Source organism: Chiloscyllium punctatum, chromosome 9 (genome assembly GCF_047496795.1).
Source record: "Chiloscyllium punctatum isolate Juve2018m chromosome 9, sChiPun1.3, whole genome shotgun sequence".
Classification (NCBI taxonomy): domain Eukaryota; kingdom Metazoa; phylum Chordata; class Chondrichthyes; order Orectolobiformes; family Hemiscylliidae; genus Chiloscyllium; species Chiloscyllium punctatum.
In genome coordinates, this window is record NC_092747.1 from 47,349,096 (window position 1) to 47,371,845 (window position 22,750).

The following is a 22,750-nucleotide window of genomic DNA, read 5'->3' on the forward strand; positions in this document are numbered from 1 at the left end:
GCAGGTGAATTTGTGGCGGATATGGAAGGATCCCTTGGGGCCTTGGAGGGAAGTAAGGGGGGAGGTGTGGGCGCAAGTTTTGCATTTCTTGCGGTTGCAGGGGAAGGTGCCAGAAGTGGAGGTTGGATTGGTGGGGGGTGTGGACCTGACGAGGTAGTCACGGAGGGAGTGGTCTTTTCGGAACGCTGATAGGGGAGGGGAGGGAAATATGTCCCTGGTGGTGGGGTCCGTTTGGAGGTGGCGGAAATGACAACGGATGATACGATGTATATGGAGGTTGGTGGGGTGGTAGGTGAGGACCAGTGGGGTTCAGTCCTGGTGGTGATTGGTGGGGTGGGGCTCAAGGGCAGAGGAGCAGGAAGTGGAGGAGATGCGGTGGAGAGCATCGTTGATCACGTCTGGGGGGAAATTGCAGTCTTTGAAGGAGGAGGCCATCTGCGTTGTACGGTATTGGAACTGGTCCTCCTGGGAGCAGATGTGGCAGAGACGAAGGAATTGGGAATATGGGATGGCGTTTTTACAGGGGCAGGGTGGGAGGAGGTGTAGTCTAGGTAGCTTTGGGAGTCGGTCGGTTTATAGTAAATGTCCGTGTTGATTCGGTCACCCGAGATTGCAATGTGTAACACCTGATAGTCGAACCATGGTGAGTTAGAAGCAGCAGCCAGGACAGATTTTTGCTACTCATGATGGAATGTGCTGTAGCACGTTTTCAAATTTCAACACCATCCAGAACAAAGTAGTTCCCGAAGTGGCATCGTATTTGCTACCAACAAACTCTCAACCTCTATCAACCAGGAGAACATGGGGGCCAAGCACACAGGAACATCAGAAAATCACAAGCCATCCTGATTTTAAACTTTCACTCAGTTCTTTCATTATTGTTATATAATATGGATTTTAAGGCAGCACTGTGGGTATATCACCACAGGGACTGCCACAAGAATATGGCCTGTCAATCAAATGTAATAGGGGATGGGCTTGACAACATCTCAAAAAACTTCCCATCCTCTTCCCTAACATTGAGAAGCATCAATATCACATTAACTTTCCAATCAGATTTAGACATATTATGGTCTTTAATTGCTATATCAGTTATATATAATTGCTATTCTCATTCCTTCCATAACTCCCTTGTAATCTGACTGTTTTTTCTTTTTATGAGTAATTTGAGAGTTCAAACTAAAGCAAGCACTTACCTCAGATCAGTTCTCAATTCTAGGGTCTCCACGATGTTACTTACTTGATCTAAGCATTTTAGATTTTCAAAAATCTGAAATTACAATACAGGAAACAAATTAAAACAAAAAGACTATTTCATAGGAATGCTACCTCAAGACACGTGCAAGGAGCACACAGGTGCAGAAATTCCATGAACATCACTGTCTAGCAACTGATGTGACTGCCTTCCAATCTATTGTGTTTTTAGGTGTCTGCAGAAGCAAAGGTAAAGTAATCAGTGCTGTCAGCTAGTGCACATCCTCAAAGTTCAAATTCAGCCCAGAGGTGCAGTCGTACACTCTCGTCCATCATGATGAACTGTGCAACTGAGCAGCCAGCACTATGATTTCATATATCTTTGGCAGGACTTCCATAACTTTGGCCTCAGTCAGGCCATCTGCACACGCACAGCCAATGTGACATTATTAGAACATAGAAAGGAATGACATTAACCATTTATGCATTAGGGATGTTTGTCACTAACTGACATCACTGGGCTCATTTACAGATGAGCATTTCTCTTTGTATTCATGCTAAGCAATTCAAAGCAGAAAAGCTGAAGATACACAGATTAGGTTGTGTTTATAAACAAAAAGGCATGTCCTGATGTTCCCCCTCCCCCCCCATATCAGAAGGCAAAGTTCAAATACAAAGGCTAAACCACTGCTTCAACCATTTCTACAATTTGAATGAGTGCTCATTATGAAATTTAACAAAACCTTCCTGATAAACATCAAGTTATAATATGACATATGTCTCAGTCATCTGAGCAGGTTAAACCAAGATCATGAAATCCTATAACCAAAACCCAGACTGAACTGGGATTAACATGATGTGGAAGTGACGGTGTGGGATTGGGGTGGACAAATTCAGAAATCACATGGCACCAGGTTATAGTACAACAGATTAATTTGAAATCACAAGCTTTCTCAGCATGTCACCTGACAAAGGGTCTTTGTTCAGAAAGCTTGTGATTTGAAAATAAATCTGTTGGACTATAACCTGGTATCATGTGATTTCTGACTTTGAAATTAACATGTCATCAAATTACAGAAGCCAGCCAATCAGAAAAATTTTCTGTTTGATTTAGACCTTTTCGGAAAGTTTCATATATTGGAATGAGTTCCTACACAATATCCAACAAATAAAAAAAATGAAGCCAGGCAGGGGAATAAACAAAAACTATTTCAGATAACAGCTTTTGGGCAGGATAGAAATTATGAATTTGTTACAGCAGAACTGGAACACTTGCTCACTCCATCATCTGACTTTATCTTTCAACCTCTTGGAACCCAGTGAAAAAACAAAATCAGAGAAACATCCATTCACTGAGAATCGAAAGGGTATTTGACAAATTTTGCAACTAATAAGGATACAAATTCACCATTTAGTTTAGTTTAGATTTACAGTGTGGAAACAGGCCCTTCGGCCCAACAAGTCCACACCGACCCGCCAAAGCGCAGCCCACCCATTCCCCTACATTTACCCCTTACCTAACACTACGGGCAATTTAGCATGGCCAATTCACCTGACCCTGCACATCTTTTGGACTGTGGGAGGAAACCGGAGCACCCGGAGGAAACCCACGCAGACACGGGGAGAACGTGCAAACTCCACACAGTCAGTCGCCTGAGGCGGGAATTGAACCCGGGTCTCTGACGCTGTGAGGCAGCAGTGCTAACCACTGTGCCACCGTGCCGCCCATCTATAGTCTGAACCAAAAGCAAGTTAATGGTCTTCTGTCGTAAACTACAACTGTATAAATATTTTACCATTAATACTCTTGGGGCTCACAGTCACTTGAACAATTTTTCAAAAAAAATTTTCACAAAAATAACCAGCATGTCACTATTTTGAAATACAAACTCTAAAAATGACGTATAATTTACACCTTTTCAGAACAATAACACCTAATCATTCAATTAATACAAAATTCAATAAGGCAGGCTAGGTTATGCAATATTTAAGCAGGAAACTTGCTGTATGGTATTATAAAGTCAGACTTGTATCTTTTGAACACTTTTCATGTTTATCAGATTTCCTCAAGCCATTTCCAACCAAGAAGCATTTATTAAGTGTAGTCCATTATCAAACGGAAATGCTGCAGCCAATTCACAAAAACATATTTCCACAAATTGAAATCTGTGGAAATTGGCTAATTTGTCTTTGTAATGTGTATTCACAGATAAACACTGGCTAGGAACACACGACGATAACACTAATCTAGAAACATGTGTATCAAATCAAAAGAAATTGGATTTCAAGAGTGGGTGAAAATGAAGTATAATTTGTTTAGAGTACCTTGCAGGAACTATTTCAATTCATGGTATTTCATGAAATATTCCTCCATAATACAGTTTACATACCTTTTATATCCAATTCTTACCTGGTGGGAATTACAACATGTTGCAAGACATTTTGATTTGGCCTGCTCTAAGTTTTTTATGGCAGAGTCCAAGCCATAAATCTTCTCCTTCAGCACATTTTGGAGTTTAACAATCCTTTTAAGATGTTGTTGTACCAGGAATTCTAACTCATTCAACAAGTTTTCTTTCCTGCGGAAAATGGCAAGGGCAAACTTAATTATATTCAATAGTTAAGGTCGATTCTATTCCTAAAGTTCAAAATAATAAGAACTGTAGGCAAGGTTAATAAAACACAGAAAAGAAAGTACAACAGAATAATGTAATTCATTAAGCACATTAAAAAAGTGATTGTTACAGCTACAGGGAGCTCCTGGATTCCAATGTGATCCAGGACAAATAAGTCTCTACTAAGTGATTGCAGCAAGAGGAGTGTTCCAGAGCTTGATACCAAGCTTGACAGTACAACACATGAGGATGCAGGTAAATTACCTTTGAACTAGGATGCAGTTATAATCGCTCAGGATAGGGTCACATGATTTAGTCAAAAATCAGAGACAGGAGCACACGCAAGATATGGGGATGAGGCTCAGTCTTCGAAATTGTCAAACAGTTTTGAGGCTTTTTCAGCCCATTTAAAATGAGGGTAGGGGCCTCAAGATAGATGATCTAACTGACCATGGCATCCTGGTAAAAAATAGCTATTTGAGTAGACGAAATGAAAAGGAATGCAGTGGTAGTGAGGGCCAGTAAAATGAAAAGGGATGGATATGATCCTCTATAGCAAACAGCATGTGCTCAAAAGGCTGTGTTATCAGTTCTGGACTGAAGAGGAACTTGAAGTAGGACGGCAGAATCTATTCATCATAATCAAAGTAAATGCAAACAAAGGCCAGAAAGAAAGAGGCTCTGCATAATTACTTATGGAGTTTAACACCAAATGAGGTAGGATCTCAAAAAAAGCAAGAATCTCTAGATTATGTCCAGAGGCTGTGATGAAAAGATGTGATAAATCAGAGTAGGGTCAAGATAATGGAGAAAGGTATTAATACAGAAAATGATACACAGACAATGACAGGAAGAGAGGTAGTGTACAAATCTAAATACACCATCGCACCACCACCTACAGGACACAAATAAAGAGGACAAAACTAAAGGCGCTGTTTCTGAATTCACATTACATCTCAACCAGACAGCAGGTTTATACTAGACTTGTGGTATGTCAAGGGCTGGCTCTGTTAATTAATGATGGTATGAACACAGTAGAAAGGGAATCACCCAAGTTTAGGAAAATAGAAATAGTTTAGGTAGGAGTGAGAAATGATAAAGGCAAGAGCTCACTAGTCTGAATGCTATACAGTAATCAGGAAGTAGGACAGAATATACAGGTAGAAAAAAATGAGAGTTTGTTAGAAGTATTTAGCGATAATCACAAAGGAACTTTAATTTACTTATAGATTAGAAAGTTTAATGAGGAAAGGTAGCCTACATAAAGAAATCACAATGTTTGAGATGGTTTCTTTAGAACAAAATGTTTTGCAGCGAACCAGAAAGAAAGCTATATTAGATCTGACATTGTGCAATGAGGTAGAATTAATGTGAATTACAAATGTGAGGTGATGCATTTAGGCAAGTCTAATTCTAGAGCGAATTATACATTGAACGGAAGTGTCTTGGAAAAAAGTTGATGGGCAGAGAAATCTGGGAGTGCAGGTCCATTGTATCCTGAAGGTCGCTACATAGGTGAATAGAGTGGTCCAGAAGGCATATGGTATGCTTGCCTTCATTGGATGGGGTGTTGAGTATAAGAGCTGTCAAGTCATGTTAAAATTGTACAAGACATTGGTTTGGCCGCATTTGGAATACTATGTACAGTTCTAGTTGCCACATTACCAAAAGGACGTGGACGCTTTGGAGAGGGTGCAGAGAAGGTTTACGAGGATGTTGCCTGGCATGGAAGTGCTAGCTATGAAGAGAGATTTGAGTAGGTTAAGTTTGTTTTCATTAGAAAAAAGGAGATTGAAGGGGGACCTGATTGAGGTTTACAAAATCATGAAGGGTATAGACAGGGTGGATAGAGATAAGCTTTTTCCCAGGGCGAAGGATTCAATAACGAGAGGTCACACTTTCAAGGGTGAGAGGTGAAAAGTTTAAGGGGGATACACACAGCAAGTACACAGAGACTGGTGGGTTCTGGAACGCGTTGCCAGCAGAGGTGGTAGAGGCAGGCACAGTAGATTCATTTAAGATGTGTCTGGACAGATGCATGAGTAGGTGGGGAGCAGAGGGATACAGACGCTTAGGAATTGGGAGACAGGTTTAGACAGTAGATTTGGATCGGATCAGGCTTGGAGGGCCAAAAGGGCCTGCTCCTGGGCTGTAAGTTTTCTTTGTTCTAAGTTCTAATAATCCATTACTGAAGACAAAGCTAGGGTGCTAGGTAGCAAAGACTATTAAATGATTGTATTCGGTTTAAGGTGGCAAAGATGGCCTCGAGACTATTATTTTAAAATGTAGATAAGGACAATTATGAGAAGTAGAGGACGTTAAAGTGAAATAAATTAGGTTACAGGGTAGATTAATAGAAATGCAGTGGCAGATATTTAAAGGGGCATTTCAGAATATCGAATAGTTTTTCTTTTTCGTTGAAATATAAGTAGACCAATCACCTGTTATTAACTAAAAATGAGAGAGAGTGTCAAACTTTGGCAGTACAGACTGAAGGGACTCTTCTCTATGATTCTAAATACATACAATTATACCAAATGGGAAGCAGGTCAGCAGATCTGACAAAATACAAGGAATAGCAAAAATGTAAAAAAGGAAAAACCAGAATGAGAGAAAGCCTAGGCAGCATTATAAAAATTAGATACAAGAGTTTCTAACAGATATTTTGAAGAGTTGGTCCTATAGAAATTGACTGGGGAACTAAAAAATGGAAAATAAGGAGAAAAATGAACTGATCAGTTATTCTGCATCAGTCTTTATTCGAGATATAATTAATAACCAAGTAAAAGCTGTAGACAGGAAGTGGAAGAGGAAGAGAAAGAGAAACATGACTGGTAAGATACTTGTGTTGGCTTTATTTGAAAGCAGAAAGGATAAAAAAAAGTTACTTTCACTTCTCACCAGTATAATTGAATCTTCCCTGAATTTAGGGAATTTTGTGCAAGTTAAGTATCTTACCAGCCATGTTTATAAGACCTTGGTATGAAGTCCAGCAGGACCCAGACACTTGTCAACGTGTCACAATAGTTTATTCAATGCCACTTTCCTTGTGATTGATTTTCTCCAATTCCTCTCTTTCATTTCCTGTCTACAGCTTTTACTTGGTTATTAATTATAACTCGAATAAAGACTGATGCAGAATACCTGATCAGTTCATTTTTCTCCTTATTTTCCATTCTTTAATTCCCCAGTCAATTTCTATGGGATCAACTCTTCAAAATATCTGTTAGAAACTCTTGTATCTAATTTTATAATACCGCCTAGGCTTTCTCTCATTCCAAATCCATAGCAATATGGTTGATTCTTAACTGCCCTCTGGAATGGACAATAAATGCTGGCGTAGCCGGTGATGCCATCATCCCATGAATGAACTAAAAAATAAACAAAGGAGGAAACTACAGGCCAGTTACTGTAACATCTGTCATAGGGTGGATGTTAGAAGCTATTAAAGACTTTGTAACTTGGAAATTTTCAAGGCAAGTAGGCAGAAACAACATGGTGTTGTGAAAGGAAACTTGCTGAAGTTCTTTGAAGAAGTAACATGCTCAAGATAAAGGGAAATATATTGGCGGATGTACTGTATTTAGATTTCCAGAAGGCATTTAGTAAAAAGTTCCATATCAAAAACCATTGTGAAAAATAGAAGAATCATGGTGTAGTCAGTGTTGGCTTAGACACCAAGATACAGCATATGCGTAAACTGACCATGTTCTGGTTGACAAAACATAACGAGTGGTATGCCACAGGTTTGAGTAATGGGAGTTCAACTGTTATAATGTATATAAAGAAGCGGATAAAGGGAATAGTTACTAAATTCAATGAAGAGACAAAAACAGTTAGGAAATGAAGTTGGCAAGTGGATGTTAGAGCATTACAAAAGGATATACATAGATTTCAAGTGAGTTGGCAAAGATTTGGCAAACGTTGCCTAATATAGGGAAAAATGAAATTGTCCATTTTAGAACACAAAGTCAAGATTATTTTGATCTGCTTTTAGATACTTAAATGTGGGTGGATCGCAAAAAATTGAGGTATAAAAAGGAGTCTTGTGTGAGAATCTCAAAAGGCAAAAACACAGATACAGCATGCAATTAGGAAAGCCAATAGAGTACTATAGCTTAATTTGACAAATTAAATTCAAAGAGTAGGAGTTATACTTTAGTCATTGAGAGCACAGTTGATACCACATCTGGGAGTATTACTTAAATATTGGTCTGCATTACTCAAGGATGAAAGCAAGTGCATTGGAGGCAGTTCACAGAAGGTTTACTAGACTAATAATCAGAATGAGTGGGTTGTCTTTTGAGGAAAGGTTGGACAGGCTAAGCTGATATCCTCTAGAGTGTAGAAAAGCAATAGGCAACTTGGTTGACTTGGATGATCCTGAAGTGTCTTGTCAAAGTGGATGCAGAGAGGATATTTCTTCTAGGAGCAAGGGGCCACAGTTTAAAAATTAAAACAGGAGATGCTCACTTGAGGCAGTAGGTGGTGAAAATTACTGATTACAAATTAAATGTGCCAGAGTAAATTCTTGGAAATTATGCATAATCCCCAGCAATATATAATTCACTTCGAAATCTATCATTGTACTGTTAAGTTTAAAGTTAACAAAAAGAAAATCACAACTTTTAGTGATCAAATATTTGTATTACCTCGTCCTATACATTTATATTATTTATTATGTCCCTCAGAAACTGGTGCATAAACAAGCTGATGAATATTACCTGTTTTGGAGGGACTGGTTAATTTTCTCAAATTCTTTATGTATTTGCTTTCTAATTCCATTACGATCTTTTTCAATTGAAAACCTAATATCTTCCAGTCTCTGTGTAAAAATAAACATGGCATGATACATAATGTAAGTAGTGCAGATGACCAGTCTTACTGTGAAAAACAATAAGTACAAATCTGACTAAAATAAAGTTTCAGCAACTGTAATCATCTGCTTAAATGCTCATTCCCAGACCCTCCCTTCAGTCTATTTTCTCTGCTTGCTTTAGACAACTTGTGATTCATAATTCAACAATTGTCCTCAATTTAAATAAGGGCACTTATCCAAGGTCAGAGTTGCTTTCCCTCAAACTGATTTTGAAACTCTCCCACATTGTGATCATTACCCCCTGCAGGATCCTAAACTACAAGATCTCTTCATAATCTCACTACATTACTAGATTGGAATAGCCTGTTCCCAGACAGGCTCTGCAACTAAGACACCATTCCAGATGCACTCTACAGATCATCTTCCATCTTGCCCAACTTATTTGTCCAGTCAATATTAAAATCGTCCATTACAACTGTAATGCCATTTTTATATACCTTCATTATGTTCTGGCTAATACTTTGTCCTACTGTGAGGCATCTTTCAAGAGCTCATAGATAACTCCTACCCACAACTTCTTCCTCTTGCCATTCCTCTCTTCCACCCAAACTATGATCTATTGCATCCACATCACTACACACCAAACAGGTACCTTCCTCTTAACACTACCTCACCACCTTTCTGCCCATTTTTTCCAGAATGTCAAATACCCTTGAATATTGAGTCCCTAGTCCTGGTCACACAATGACCACATCACTGTAATATCTACCAAGTGTTCACTTTTTTCCACTCCTTTTTACTTTTTAAACCATTACTAATGACTCTGGTTCTAATTTCTACTCTTCAGCATATATTTTCTGCCTTTTCCCATCACGCTATATCACTCACCTCATCCTTCCACCTCTTCTCATTTCTTCAATTTTCCTGGACTTCCCTTCATGCGAGCGCCCTCCCTAATTCAATAGGTTAAAGTCCTATGTATAATCCTAGTTATACCAGGAGACTGGTCACAGCAGGATTCAAACTAACTCATCCCAGAAGAGATCTCTTTCCTAGTACAGGTGCCAGAGCCCCACACTTTGGAACTGAATTATCCCACACCAATCTTTGAGCCACATATTTACTTCTCTAATCTTATTTATCATATACCAATTTGCACCAGGCTCAGGTAGTATTCCTGAGATCATCATCTTTGCGGCTTGGCATTTCAATTTCGTCTCAACATTCTCAATTTCTCAACAGAACCTCTTTCCTAGTCCTTCCTCAGTCACTGGTATTTAAATGGACTACAACAAATGGATTCTTCCCTAACCACTCCAAGTTCCTCTCCACCCCATAAGATATGTCCGTAACAGACTTTAGAAATTTGTATCTCTTCTCCTAACTATTTGATCCCCTACATTTTCCATTTTCCCCCCACTTGAATACTGCGCCAGTGGTCAGTTTGCTCATCTCATTGCAGTCTGTACCCTCATCCAGAGTATATAATGGACATGGGCATGGGCATTTGCAGAGGCTCCTTTAAAACTAACATTTGAATCCCAATACCTACCTTACTGCAATCATATCTACCCATTCCTAACCATGGACCAATTTTGATGTAGGTAATCTAAGAAACTTGACTCTCTCCTGAAAGGAGTTTATTCATGTATCTCCTTTCATCTCGGATGCCACTGTTTCCACATTTCAGACTTCACCCTAACAACCTGAGCCAAAGGACTAAACAAAATGAAGAAGTGCGATTGTTGATAAGCTGAAATAAAAGTAGCAATCACAAAAAATACAACAGTTTATACAAAAAGAAAACTGCAAGACTGAATGTGGGTGTTACTTCAGCAATCTGATTTAAGAAGTGATAGATCTTTAGAAACTGCAGGATTAAAATTCTCAACTTGTTGGCAAATGGATGGTTAACCAGTTATGATACTTCATTGTCTATAAAATTCAAAATATTTAGAGTTGTAGAGCAAGCCATAGAGCACAACAGACCCTTCAGTCCAACTCATCCATACCAACCAGATGTCCTAAACTAATCTAGCCCCATTTGCCAGCATTTGGCCATATCCCTCTACACGCTTCCTATTCACACATCCATCCAGATGCCTTTTAAATGCTGTAATCGTATCCACTTCCACCATTTCCTCTGGCAGCTCATTCCATACACACACCACTCTGAAAATGTTGCCCCTTAGGACCCTTTTAAATCTTTCCCCACTCACCTTAAACCTATATCCTCTAGTTTTTGACTCATCTACCTTAGGGGGGAAAAAGAAGCTTGGCTATTCACCCTATTCATGTCACCCCTCAGCCTCTGATGCTCCAGGGAAAATAACTCCAGCCTCTGCCTACAGCTCAAACCCTCCAGCCTTGGCAACATCTTTGTAAATCTTTTCTGAACCCTTTCAAGTTTCACAATATCCTTCCTATAGCAGGGAGGCCAGAATTGAATGCAGTATTCCAAAAGTGGCCTAACCAATGTCCTGTACAGCCTCAACATGATCTCTCAACTCCTATACTCAGTGCACTGACCAATAAAGGCAAGCATACCAAATACCTTCTTCACTCATCTTCCTGTGACTCCACTTTCACAAAATGTGCATATTGTAAAATTTAAAAACTTAAACATTGCACAGTATTGCGACCATTTTTCCCTGAAGCAGACATTATACAATGTAGAACCATGCACCAGAATAAAGTTCTGGCTTGAAAGGGCTTACCTGAAGCATGTTAGTAAATCTGGCCCGTTCATACAACACTTCGTAACAGTCACCATCATCTTCCTGAAGAAAAAGGAGAATTAAATTACTTTTGCACAGTCATCCCTCTTAAACTAAAATTAGCAACACAAAACTTGTTACAATCAGCCATCTTGAAAACTGAACCCATTTAGGTTTCAATCCTGGGGACAATAAACAAACACTCATACGTTTGCAAGTCAAATTCGTGATACTGAAATAAGCACACCAATATTTATGTTTGCTTGCGCTGGATTGTGATTTAAACACAGTAGATAAGCAAATGTTACTTGCCACTTGTCAGCCCAAACCTGGATATTGTCCAAGTCTTGGTGAATTTGGACACAAACTGTTTCAGTATCAGGAGTCAAGAATCGTGCTGAGTACCGTATAACTACTAGTGAACAACCGCACTACTGATAACAAAGGAAAGATACGATAAAACTGCTGAAGATGGTTGTGTGTAGGACACTATGCTGAAGGAGTCCTGCACTGATGGCTGTAGCTGAGAATAAAGACTTCTAACAATCAATCATCTTCCTTCACATCTGGTACAACTCCAAGGGAGTTTTGTTGGCAACTCCCACTGACTCCAATTTTACTAAAGCTCTTTGATGCCACTCAATCAAGTGTAGAAACAAAAACAGAAATTGCTGGAAAGTCTCAACAGGTCTGGTAGCATCTGTGGAGAGAAAGCAAAGTTAACATTCTGAGAGTAGGAACTCTTCTTCAGCATAAGGATGGTTTTTATATAAAAAGGTGGGGTGCATTGAATGAACAATAGGTTCAGAGAGCTCAAAGAGAGAGAGAAAAAAAATTGCTGGACAAACAACAGAGTGGTTAAAGGTCAGTCTGGGGGGATGAATAGCTGCCAATGGGGACAATTAGTGGTTAACAGTGGTTTGTGTGGCAGCAATCCATGTAATTCAGTACAGACCCAGCTCTGATAAGGAATATCTAGACTTGCTCTCTCCCAGTGGATGCTGCCTGACCTGCTGTGGTCTCTGGCATTTGTTGTTTTCAGTAATGACAAGGTCTGTTTTGTGGCAGTGGGGAAAGAAGCATGGGGAAAAAGTTCAAGCCCTAAAACTGTTTATCTTGATATCAAGTTCAGAAGGCTACAGGGTTTCTAAACACAATGAGGTGGTGCCCTTCCAGCTTACACTGAGCTTCACTTCGCTGGAGTCAGAAATGTTGGCCAGAGAACAAGGTGTGTTGCAGCAGCAAGCAGCTCAAAGCTTAGGGTCATTTTTGGGAATCAAGTTGACCATGGGGGTGGGGAATTCTCAGTTGAGGAAGATAATGAGCATTTCAAAGGCCTCCTTAACAAAGTTGGCATCATCAGATCAGATGCAACAGAGACCGAGGAACTGGGAGAATGGATTGGAATATTTACAGAATTTGGAATGTGACGATGTAGAGCATGACGAAGTATAGTCAAGGTAACCATGGGAGCCCGTTAGTTTGCAGTGGATATTGATGTCTAGCCTACTCTCAGAAATAGAAACAGATGTCGAGGAAGGAAAATACTTGACTTAATCTAGTCTACTATATTTGCTGCTCACAATGTGGTTTCCTCCACAATGGAGAAGTGAAGTGCAGACTTGGTGACCACTTCACAAAACACCTGTCTCCAAAAAAAAAGCTTCCAGTTGCTTGTCACTTCAACACATCGACCAAATTATCCCTATTAGCAGCGATCCATTCCCTCAGAAGTGCCTTTAACCAATCATATCTGTCTAACAGTTTTTCCTTGCTCTTTGGGCTCCCCAACTTCCACATAAAAACCACCTAGCTACCATCAGTCCTCAAGGGTCACTGGACCCAAAATATCTGCTTTCTCTTCACGGATGATGCCAACATTTTGTTTCAGATTTCCAGCATCCGCAGCTCTTTCGGTTTTCAGTCTTCAATCAAATGCGGCCTTGGATTTCAAGAGTAGCCACTCACTCTAGAATGGAGTTCTTTTGCCCACGTCTGAATGTAAGTTGTAATAAGGTCAGGAATTGAGTGGTCTTGGCAGGTCCCAAACTGAGTACCAGTGAGCAAGCAGGCTATTGCTGAGCAAATGCTACTAGACAGCACTGTTGTCCATTACTTTACTAATGATCATGAGTAGATGGATGAGGCGGTAACTGGCCAGGATGATTTGTCCTGCTTTGTATGGCTGAAGATTGCTGCAAATACTTAAGCCTGACCTTTTGCAATGGGATCCCTCATGATAGACGAAAGGAATATTTGCGAAGCTTCCTCTAAAAGGAGTTGGGTTATTATTCATTACCATTCACAACTGGCAGGATTGCAGAGCTTAGATCTGATCCATGATTATGAAATCACTTAGGCTAACCATTAGAGTCACAGCTGATATCAGACTGCAGGTTGGTGGAAAGGGTAACTCATACAAACATTTTACCTAACATTCTAATTTGGGGGCAGGAAAGAATTGGTTGGTTAATCAATTTTTCTTATCCAACACCGAATACCAGTTTTCCTCAGTAATTACTACCTTGCTCCCCTCTCTCCAGCTTCTGCCTATTTAGGTGAAGGCCAATGTACCATTTGCCTTCTTGACCATGGCTCACCAGCACGCTTACCGTCAGGTGCACAAGATGCTCAGGTCTCACTGCACATTAGTCTCTCAATTAATTGCCAGATAATAATTTTCCTTCTTGATTTTGCTACCACAGTGAGCCTCATTTAATCAAGATTATTGAATGCTAGCCAGTGATTGTATAATGTTCAGCACCATTCATGACTCCTCAGATACTGAAGTAATCCACGTTCAAATGCAACATGATCTAGACAATTTCCAGGTTTGGGCGTGGACTTTTGTGGAGGAAGCTCACTAACAAATGCTAACCTGCCAGCAACACCCATGTCTCAAGAATGAATAGAAAAAAATTTTATTTCCCCCTTCAACTCTATTTTGATTTAATCCCTGCCCCCCACTTCACTTTTTTGATCACGTAGCATTGCTCTTTGATGAGAAGGGCATTGCTTGTCACTGGCCACTCGGGTGTTTCCTTTCTTCCTGGTGATGGGAACTTAATAAAGATTTGTACACCTGTTGTCTTTCATGGTTTCTCACACCTGCACACACATACCATGGGTGCTGGGAAAAATATAAGCACTACCAGTTAGGAGGCAATGTGGGGGTAAAACAAAAAAAAAATCTACTGCATTTGCCACTGATTCAATTTGTCCAAATTACACAAATCTCTGCATCCTCCTCACAGCTCAACCTCCCACCCAACTTTCATCCACAAGTTTGGAGATATTACATTTAGTTCCCCTATCTAAATTAACCTCTTATAAGATATTAAGATACAGAAGCAGAATTAGGCCATTAGTCCATTGTGTCTATACTACCATTCAATCATGGCTGATACGTTTCCCAAACGCATTTTCCTACCTTCGCCCCGTAAGCCTGAACTTGCCAAGCGAACCTGGAAATTAACCTTAAGGGAATCCTGAATTAGAACTTCCAAGTGCCTTTATGCTTCGAATTTCCAAAGTCTTTCCCCATTTAGAAATAGGCTACACTTCTCTTCTTCCTTCCAAAGCGCATAATCTCACTTTCCCATTGTCTTCCACCTACCATTTCTTTGCCCACTCTCCCAGCATGTCCAAGTCTTTCTGCAGCTTCTCTGCTTCCTCAACACAACTTGTCCTTCAATGTATCTTTGTATCATCTACAAATTTAGCAACAAGTGTCCTCAGTTCCTTCATTCACATTGTTAACGTAAAACATAATGCAAATACCTAGAGTGCTGGCACTGATCCCTGCAGTATCTCACTAGTCAATGGCTGCCATTTAGAATAAGACCATTTATTCCTACTATTTGTTTCCTATCTACCAACCACTCTTCTATTAGTCTGAAAAGACTATGCCTAAACCCACGTGCTTTAATTTTACATACTAATTTCTTGTGGGACTTTATCAAAAGCCTTTTGAAAGTCCAAATAAACCTTTACCACTGGCTCCTCTCCAACAATTACATCCTTGACAAATTCTCCAAAGATATCAGAGTACGATTTCCCTTCCATAAATCCATGAAGACGTTGTTGGATCCTGTCTCGGTTCTCCAAATGCTAAGCTATTAAATCTTGTAGAATGGATTCTAGCATTTTCTGTACTATTGATATCAGGCTGACTGGTTTAGAAAATCTCAGTTTTCTCTCTGCTTTTATTGAAAAAACAAAACAGGGGTTACATTATTTATATTCCAATCTGTAGGAACTGTCCAGGAGTACAGGTCATTCTGCTTTAATGCACATTTCATTAATGTGAATTCACTGTAATGCGACTGACGAATTGAGGACACTGTTTCTAAAGAGCATACTTTTAAAGCACGTGTTGGTTATAACATGATTCCAGTCTCATTTGTTTGAAAAGATGCTATTATGCGATTTTCTTATAATAGAGTTGCATGAGAATGGAACTACTGCATTATAGCAGAACCGAGTGCATAAAGAATGTTGGGAGATGATCACCAATGCATCCAAAATTTCTAGTGCCACTTCAAGTACACTTAGATATAGATTAGGCCCTGGAGATTGATCAGTCTTCAATCCCAATTTCCGCAACACTATTGTCCCTCTAATGATTTTCTTCAGTTCCTTCCTTTCACTAAACTCCGCGTTCTCTGATATTTTTATTAGGTCAGCCATTTCTTCATTCTCAGTTAAAAATTCACCTCTTTCTGACCTCATTTGTCTTTACCAATAATATTTTTCTCATCACATACCCATAGAAACCTTTACAGTCTGTCTTTTTATGTTCTCTGCAAGCTCAGTTTCATACTCCATTTTCCCTATCTTAACCAATCCCTTTGGCCTGTTTGCTAAATTCTGAACTGCTCCTACTCTTCAGGTAGGTTTTTTTCGAGCCAGTTTATACCTCTTCCTTGAATCTGATACACTCTCTAGCTTTCCTTTAAGCCATGGTTTGTACAGCTTTTCCATTTTGCTTTTGCATCAGAGAGGAACGAACAATGAAAATTCACTCATATGCTCATGGGTATTTCTCAATGCCTTTCCACCGCCATCCCTTTAAGTAACATCCTCCAATCTATTATGGCCAACTTACACCTCATGCCTTTGTAATTTCCTCCATTTAGATTCAGGACCCTAGTTTCAGGATTAACACCACTCTCCACCATGAGGAAAAATTATGGTCATTCATCCCAAAGGGGCCTCACAACTAGAAGGCCAATTATTTCTTTTTCATTACACAATACCTACTTTCAAATGTTCTTTAGTTGCTTCCTCAATGTATTGGCCTGGAAAACCATACAGTATATACACCCCAGAAATTCCTCCTCTATAGTAGTGTTATTTATTTGATTTGCCCAATCTATATGCAGATTAAAGTCACCAATAAATACATCCTTATTGTATGCGCCTCGAATGTCCTGTCTAATGCCATTTCCAATATCACCCCTACTATGTACAACCCCCACTAATGCTTTTTGCCTCTTGGTATTTCTCAGCTCTACCCATTCCACATGGTCATAGTTAATATTTTTTCCTCACTTTTGCATTAACTTTCTCTTTTACCATTAGTGCAACTCCACTGCATTTTAATTTTTGTCTGCTTTTTCTAAAAAGACTGAATACCCATAGATACCCATCCTTGGTCACCCCATAGATGTCTCCATAATCCTAACTATATCATATGTTTTCATCTATTTGCATAATTAATTCATCCACTTTGTTGCAAACTTTCTGCTTACTAAGACACAAAGCCTTAAGGTTCATTTCTTATACTCTACAACCACCTGATGAAGGAGCAGCACTCCAAAAGCTAGCGCTTCCAAATAAACCTGTTGGACTATAAGCTGGTGGGGTGCAATTTTTAAACTTTTAAAAATTACTTGACCCACTCCTCTTATTTTTCACTGTGGCACCAATTGACCTGGAGCCTTGATTTCTCTGCCTTTCACATTTTCTTTTTCTCCTTTGTCTTTTAATCTTGTCCTTGATTCCACTTCCTCCAACTCCTTCCATAGGTTCCCAACACCCTGCCATTTTAGTTTAAAGTCTTGCCCAACCTACTTGCAAATACTCCCCGGATGGCATCAGTTCTAGTCTTGCACAGGTGTAACTCATCCAGTTTGTACTCATCCTACTCCAGGAATCCAAACCCTTTGCACCAATCCCTTTAGCCTTGGACATCTGATATATCCTGCTATTTATATACCAACTAGCACATGCCACTGAGAGATCACTACTTTTGAGGTCCTACATTTCAACTTATTTGCAAATTCCCTTTTTGGACCTCATTCTTTTTCCTTCACCAGTGTTACTTGTACCAATGAATACCACACCAAACTATTTGCACATTGAAATAATGTAGAATTTTGCACAAAGTACAAACATTGTCACCAGAGAAATCATGTGCTAAAATAAAAAGTATGAGCCATGTCCCTTGACGGAAGGATTCAGAGTAGAATAGTACACATTTAAAACAATGTTGTAAATAGAGTACTCAAACTCAGCTCTGGCAGCATTTGTGGACAGAGAAACATAATTAGTGTTGACAGAGTTTACCCTTGCAATATTCTCCCAGACTGCTTCAGACAACTGTACAGGGGAACCTCGATTATCCGAACGAGATGGGCGAGCACTATTTCGTTCCGATAATCAATTATTCAGTTAATCGATTAAAATGCGTTTCCTCTGCAGCTCAGAGTGTTTAAAAGTCTTCTCCCCACTCAAGAGACTGCAGCAGCAGCAGCATGCAAGCCCCCACCCACTCAACCCTGTCCAACACCTCCCCCTAAACCTGTCCAACACCTCACCCCCACCCGCCCCCATCCCCGTCCAGCACTGCCCCCAGTCCCCGTCCCTCCCCGGAGCAGCCAGACTGGAGACTAACAATAAGGCTGCTACTGCCTTTGTGGGGTAAGTCTCCAAATAGCACGCGCACACTGACATGGACACACACACACACATACCTTCTTGCTGCAACTTTTTGACAGGTTCCACTTCTGCCCTGTACAGGACAATGTTGGAGAGATTATCTGGGGAAGGGGGGAGGGGTTTAGGGTACACCCCTATGTAGAACTCCAGGGAAAGTATGGGGAGAGAGACAGGGAGGGCGGGAGGTCAGTCATTTGGTGACGGTGCCTGTTTAAATCACTGTAAACAAAAGATGCGATCACGTTTTTGATGTAACGTTTCTATCGGGACCTCGAGATCTCCTTTGGATAATCCGATTTTTGGATAATTGGTACCGGATAATTGCGGTTCCTCTGTAATTGGTTTCACTTAAGTTGAGGACATTGGTTTGGAGACCAGAGATACACTCCCTAAATCAGAATTTGAGATTCTATCACATTGTGACCACTAACACCCTAATGAATCCTTAAATACAACATTTTATTTTTGCTCTTCCCAAAACCTTACAGTTCTGAAGAGGAGTCATTCTGAACTCAAAACATTAACCATTTCTCTCTCCACAGACGCTGCAAAACCTGCAAAGTTTCATCAGCATCTTGTGCTTGTTCCGGTTTTCAGCGTCCACATTATTTTGCCTTATTTAAAAGTAGTGACTTATCAAATAAAATAATTTAACATCAGGAAATTTAGAAAACACTCAATATTAAAGTATCAAAGAAATCTTAACAAAAAAGTAAAGTTATTGTAATTAAGTCTATGGTCCAGAAAAATACTTTTGAATAGCTAACCTAATTTAGATTCAAAGCAAAACTGGAACAAGTATGGACTTTTTAAGGGCGCTAAATGTGCACTGCTGCAGGTTGAAAGAATATTTAGCGTTGACTGTAATCAAACCTGCTAGTGCTCTGACAAAGGCTCATGGAACTAAAAATATTAACTATTGTTCTCTCCACAAATGCTGCCAGACCTGTTGACTTTTTTGGTTCAGATTTCCAGCAATCGCAGTTCTTCTGTTTTATTTTGTTGCTAGAGCTAAAATTTTAAACAGAACTTTGGAACTTTTACAAATCAATTATTTTGCCTTAAGCAAACCAGTTACTTTCTTAAAATGAGTTAGTTCCCCATTTTTAACTTTGAACAGATATTGCAGTAATAGGCTTTCACTATTTTGTACTGAGGATCAAATAAATTTCAACCATTAATAAAGTTACCACTTCTCCCAGATCAAGTTGCAGAAAGCCCATGACTGCTTATAATGTGCTATTTAATATGCTGTTTCCTCATAATAATTATCAGTTACTTTCAACTCAGTGCTGACTGCATTGTTCCTCCAAAGTCCTCCCTGCTGGTCATCAGTGAGAAAGATCACTAAGGGTCTTTCTGTAAAAATATAATGAGGGTCTGTTAAGATCAGAGACCCTCTCATTGCCTTAGTGGAAATATAAATGATTACCTAGATCAAATTCAACATGTAGGACATGACTGCAATACAAACTAAAGCTAATGATGTTTGCAAGGCACGTCAGTATTTTTTGTAACGTTTTAGGAAAGGTCTTCACAAATTTCCTCCCTCTAATCACAAAACATTATTAGTCAAAAAAAAAATTCACACTTAGAGAAGCAACACTAATAGTTACATACCATTTTCAGCTCTAAATAATCCTGATGTTCCTTATGCGTAGCTGACAATTCTGGGCACATAATGCTACTTTCACATTCACCATTCATCCTCATTTGTTCAAAGAAACTATTTAACAAACAAACAAATACATATATAAGTCAAATTTACAGCTAATCAATACCCGTGGCACTTAGTAAAAGATCTCCTACAAGTCTTTGAATAAAGTCAATTTATTTTTGTTGTATTCTTTAGAAATGATATTTTCAGAAATAAATTACAAATTAGGTTTCAAATCATTTATAAGAACGTTTCCCAAAAATACCATTACAAATTTACTGAATGTGTGTTGCTATGTAATTCAGATATGGCATTTCACAGCAAAATATACAACTGAAGAAGGATCTCTTAGCTCAAGATGTTATCTGTTTTCTCTCCACAGATGCTGCCACACCTGCTGAGTTTCTCTAACGTTTTTTTGGTTCAGATTTCCAGCATCTGCAGTTCTTTGTTTTATAATACAGATCAATTTGGTTAAATGCAGTAACAACACTAGTGTCTCTCATTCTACATACAGGCAAACTGTATAAACAATTATATTAAATATTTTAATTTTATGCTCATTTATCAGCAGGACTTTTAAAATATTCATTCCAACCTCAATATCCTTCTGTAAGAGGGCCCTAAAGTTTTGGCCTTTGCCATTGAATCTGTGTTCATTGCCAACACAAGGAAATAAAAATTATGACACAGAATCCTGACCAGGTTCTCAAGTGTGCTACCTTGATATACTTAGCATCAAAAATTCTCTTTCAGACTTGAGTACACGCAACAAATGAGCACTTTGCAGTCCTCAGGTGTACAGAATTCCAAATATTCATAACTGTAAGTGGTCAATATCTTATTGAAGTTGTGGTCTCCATTTCTAGATTCCTTCAGGCAAGAGGGATTTAATCCAATCAAGCCCCTTCAGGAATGTGTATGTTTCAATGAAATCACTTCTCATGAAATGTAGGGTATTCAGAAACATAAGTTAGAAATATTCAAAAGTCTGACAATATACCAATGTCTTTTAAAAAAAAACTTACATAATAAAAATTGAGTCATTAGTTAATCTCAGAAGATTTTTCTTTAAAAAAAATTTTAGATTTTTTTAAACTTCAGATAAAATCTACATTCTGTGGATTGTATAGCACATGGCTTATGTGCTTTTAAAAAAAGTGGCATCATTTAAAATTAATTACTGCCAATAGAAAATAGCAATTACATCAATCACAGAAAATTTCCACACCTCAAGCTATGCATTATAGTTTTCAAAAAGTTCAATAAAACCACTTTACTCAAAAAAAAAACAAAATACACTTTGTAAAGGAACATGCTTTGGTACATACCCATCATGGATCACATTTCTTGAAGCATCATAGACTCTCTACAGTGTGGAAACAGGCCACTCAGCCCAACACATCTACACCAACTCACTAAAGAGCATCCCACCCAGACTCTTTATCTCTCCCCCCCCGATCTCTGTAACCTTGCATGCCTCATGGCTAATCCACCCATCTTCCGACTGTGGGAGGAAACCAGAAGATTCTGGAGGAAACCCATGCAAACATGGGGAAAATGTGCAGACTCCACACGGACAATCAACCAAGGGTGGAATTGAACCCAGGTCCCTGGTGCTGTAAGATAGCAGTGCTAACCACTGAGCTACTGCCCGTTCCATCTAGTTCCATCCTTACTTGCAACAGCCTTCAACTTGGCTAATAAGGCTCCAGTTTCTGCTTCACAGCACAATTCATTGGGGCTTTTATTATTCTGTGATATTGTTTGCTTGCCCACTTTTTGTTCTCCAAGCTGCAGTGTTTCCCTTCATGGTCGGTCAGCTTTCCCATGTATTTCCTACACTCCATATTCATCTGATAGTTATCTTAGCAAGCTTTTGCTTCTTCCATCTCAAAGCTGAAGAAAAATCTCAATTTCAGTTTGCACACTAAAAACTATAGTGAAGGGATAAAGATTGTTGAAAACATGGAGCATGCAGTAGAGATTCCTTAAAAGGCACCAAAGACAATATTTTAAAAACTCAAACCAAGCATTGTCAGTATCTCTTTTCTCTTTTTTTCTGAAACGATCTTATGCCCACTTATCTGCATTCTCTCCATACGTATTTCTCAATTTGCTACTCTTCCCCTCCACCAACCCCTCACCTCAGTTTCTCTACCAAAATACATCTACAATGTTATTGCCTAATTCAGGTACTACTGGAGTGCGCCTCTTGGCTTCCAAAACACACTGCAGGTCTCCAGCAACCTAGACTCTCACCTCCCCCTACCATCCCATTTACCTCATCCCACAATCTTACACCTGGTCACTTCACTATCCCCTCCCTTCTGAAATAATTACACAGAAAGCATTATCAGTTATAAAAAGGAGGTAATCTGGTAACTTCCAAGTTTTTCTTTTGTTTGGAAATGTTCTGTTCAGAAGGTATCTGAGAACACAGCATAAATTTTCCTTGTAAATCATGAATCCCCATAATTCTATCTAGCAAACTACCTCAAATCAATTAAATTTTGTACATATGGGAATAATAGAAATGTTCTTTGCAAAAGGTATTAAAAAGGTACATGCATTCAATGTTCAATTTCTCTCCAGAACCATTTATTGAACAATATATTCGCAGACGAAACCTCAAAACATACACGCTCAATCTTTCTTCCCCGACACATTAGTTTCAGCTTTCAATAACAGACAGCTTCTGAACACATTTGTGGAATCGACAAGCAGATGGTAAATTTTACCTTTCAGGTATTCCTTTCTGGTTCCAGTTAGTCTGCAAATTAAAAACGCAAAGTTTTTATGCAAA

General features: G+C 39.2%; 1 protein-coding gene across 1 annotated transcript in view; it reads right to left on the minus strand.

Annotated features, from left to right (window-relative positions):
* The window catches only part of rnf17 (ring finger protein 17), a 202,071-nt gene that overhangs the window by 142,121 nt on the left and 37,200 nt on the right, over positions 1-22,750 (minus strand). The window contains exons 6-11 of the mRNA XM_072576645.1: positions 22,686-22,717; positions 19,908-20,013; positions 11,346-11,408; positions 8,534-8,634; positions 3,605-3,773; positions 1,197-1,270 (exon numbers count right to left, since the gene is read on the minus strand). Coding sequence (XP_072432746.1) covers positions 1,197-1,270; positions 3,605-3,773; positions 8,534-8,634; positions 11,346-11,408; positions 19,908-20,013; positions 22,686-22,717 — 545 coding nt within the window. The remainder of the gene's footprint in view (positions 1-1,196; positions 1,271-3,604; positions 3,774-8,533; positions 8,635-11,345; positions 11,409-19,907; positions 20,014-22,685; positions 22,718-22,750) is intronic.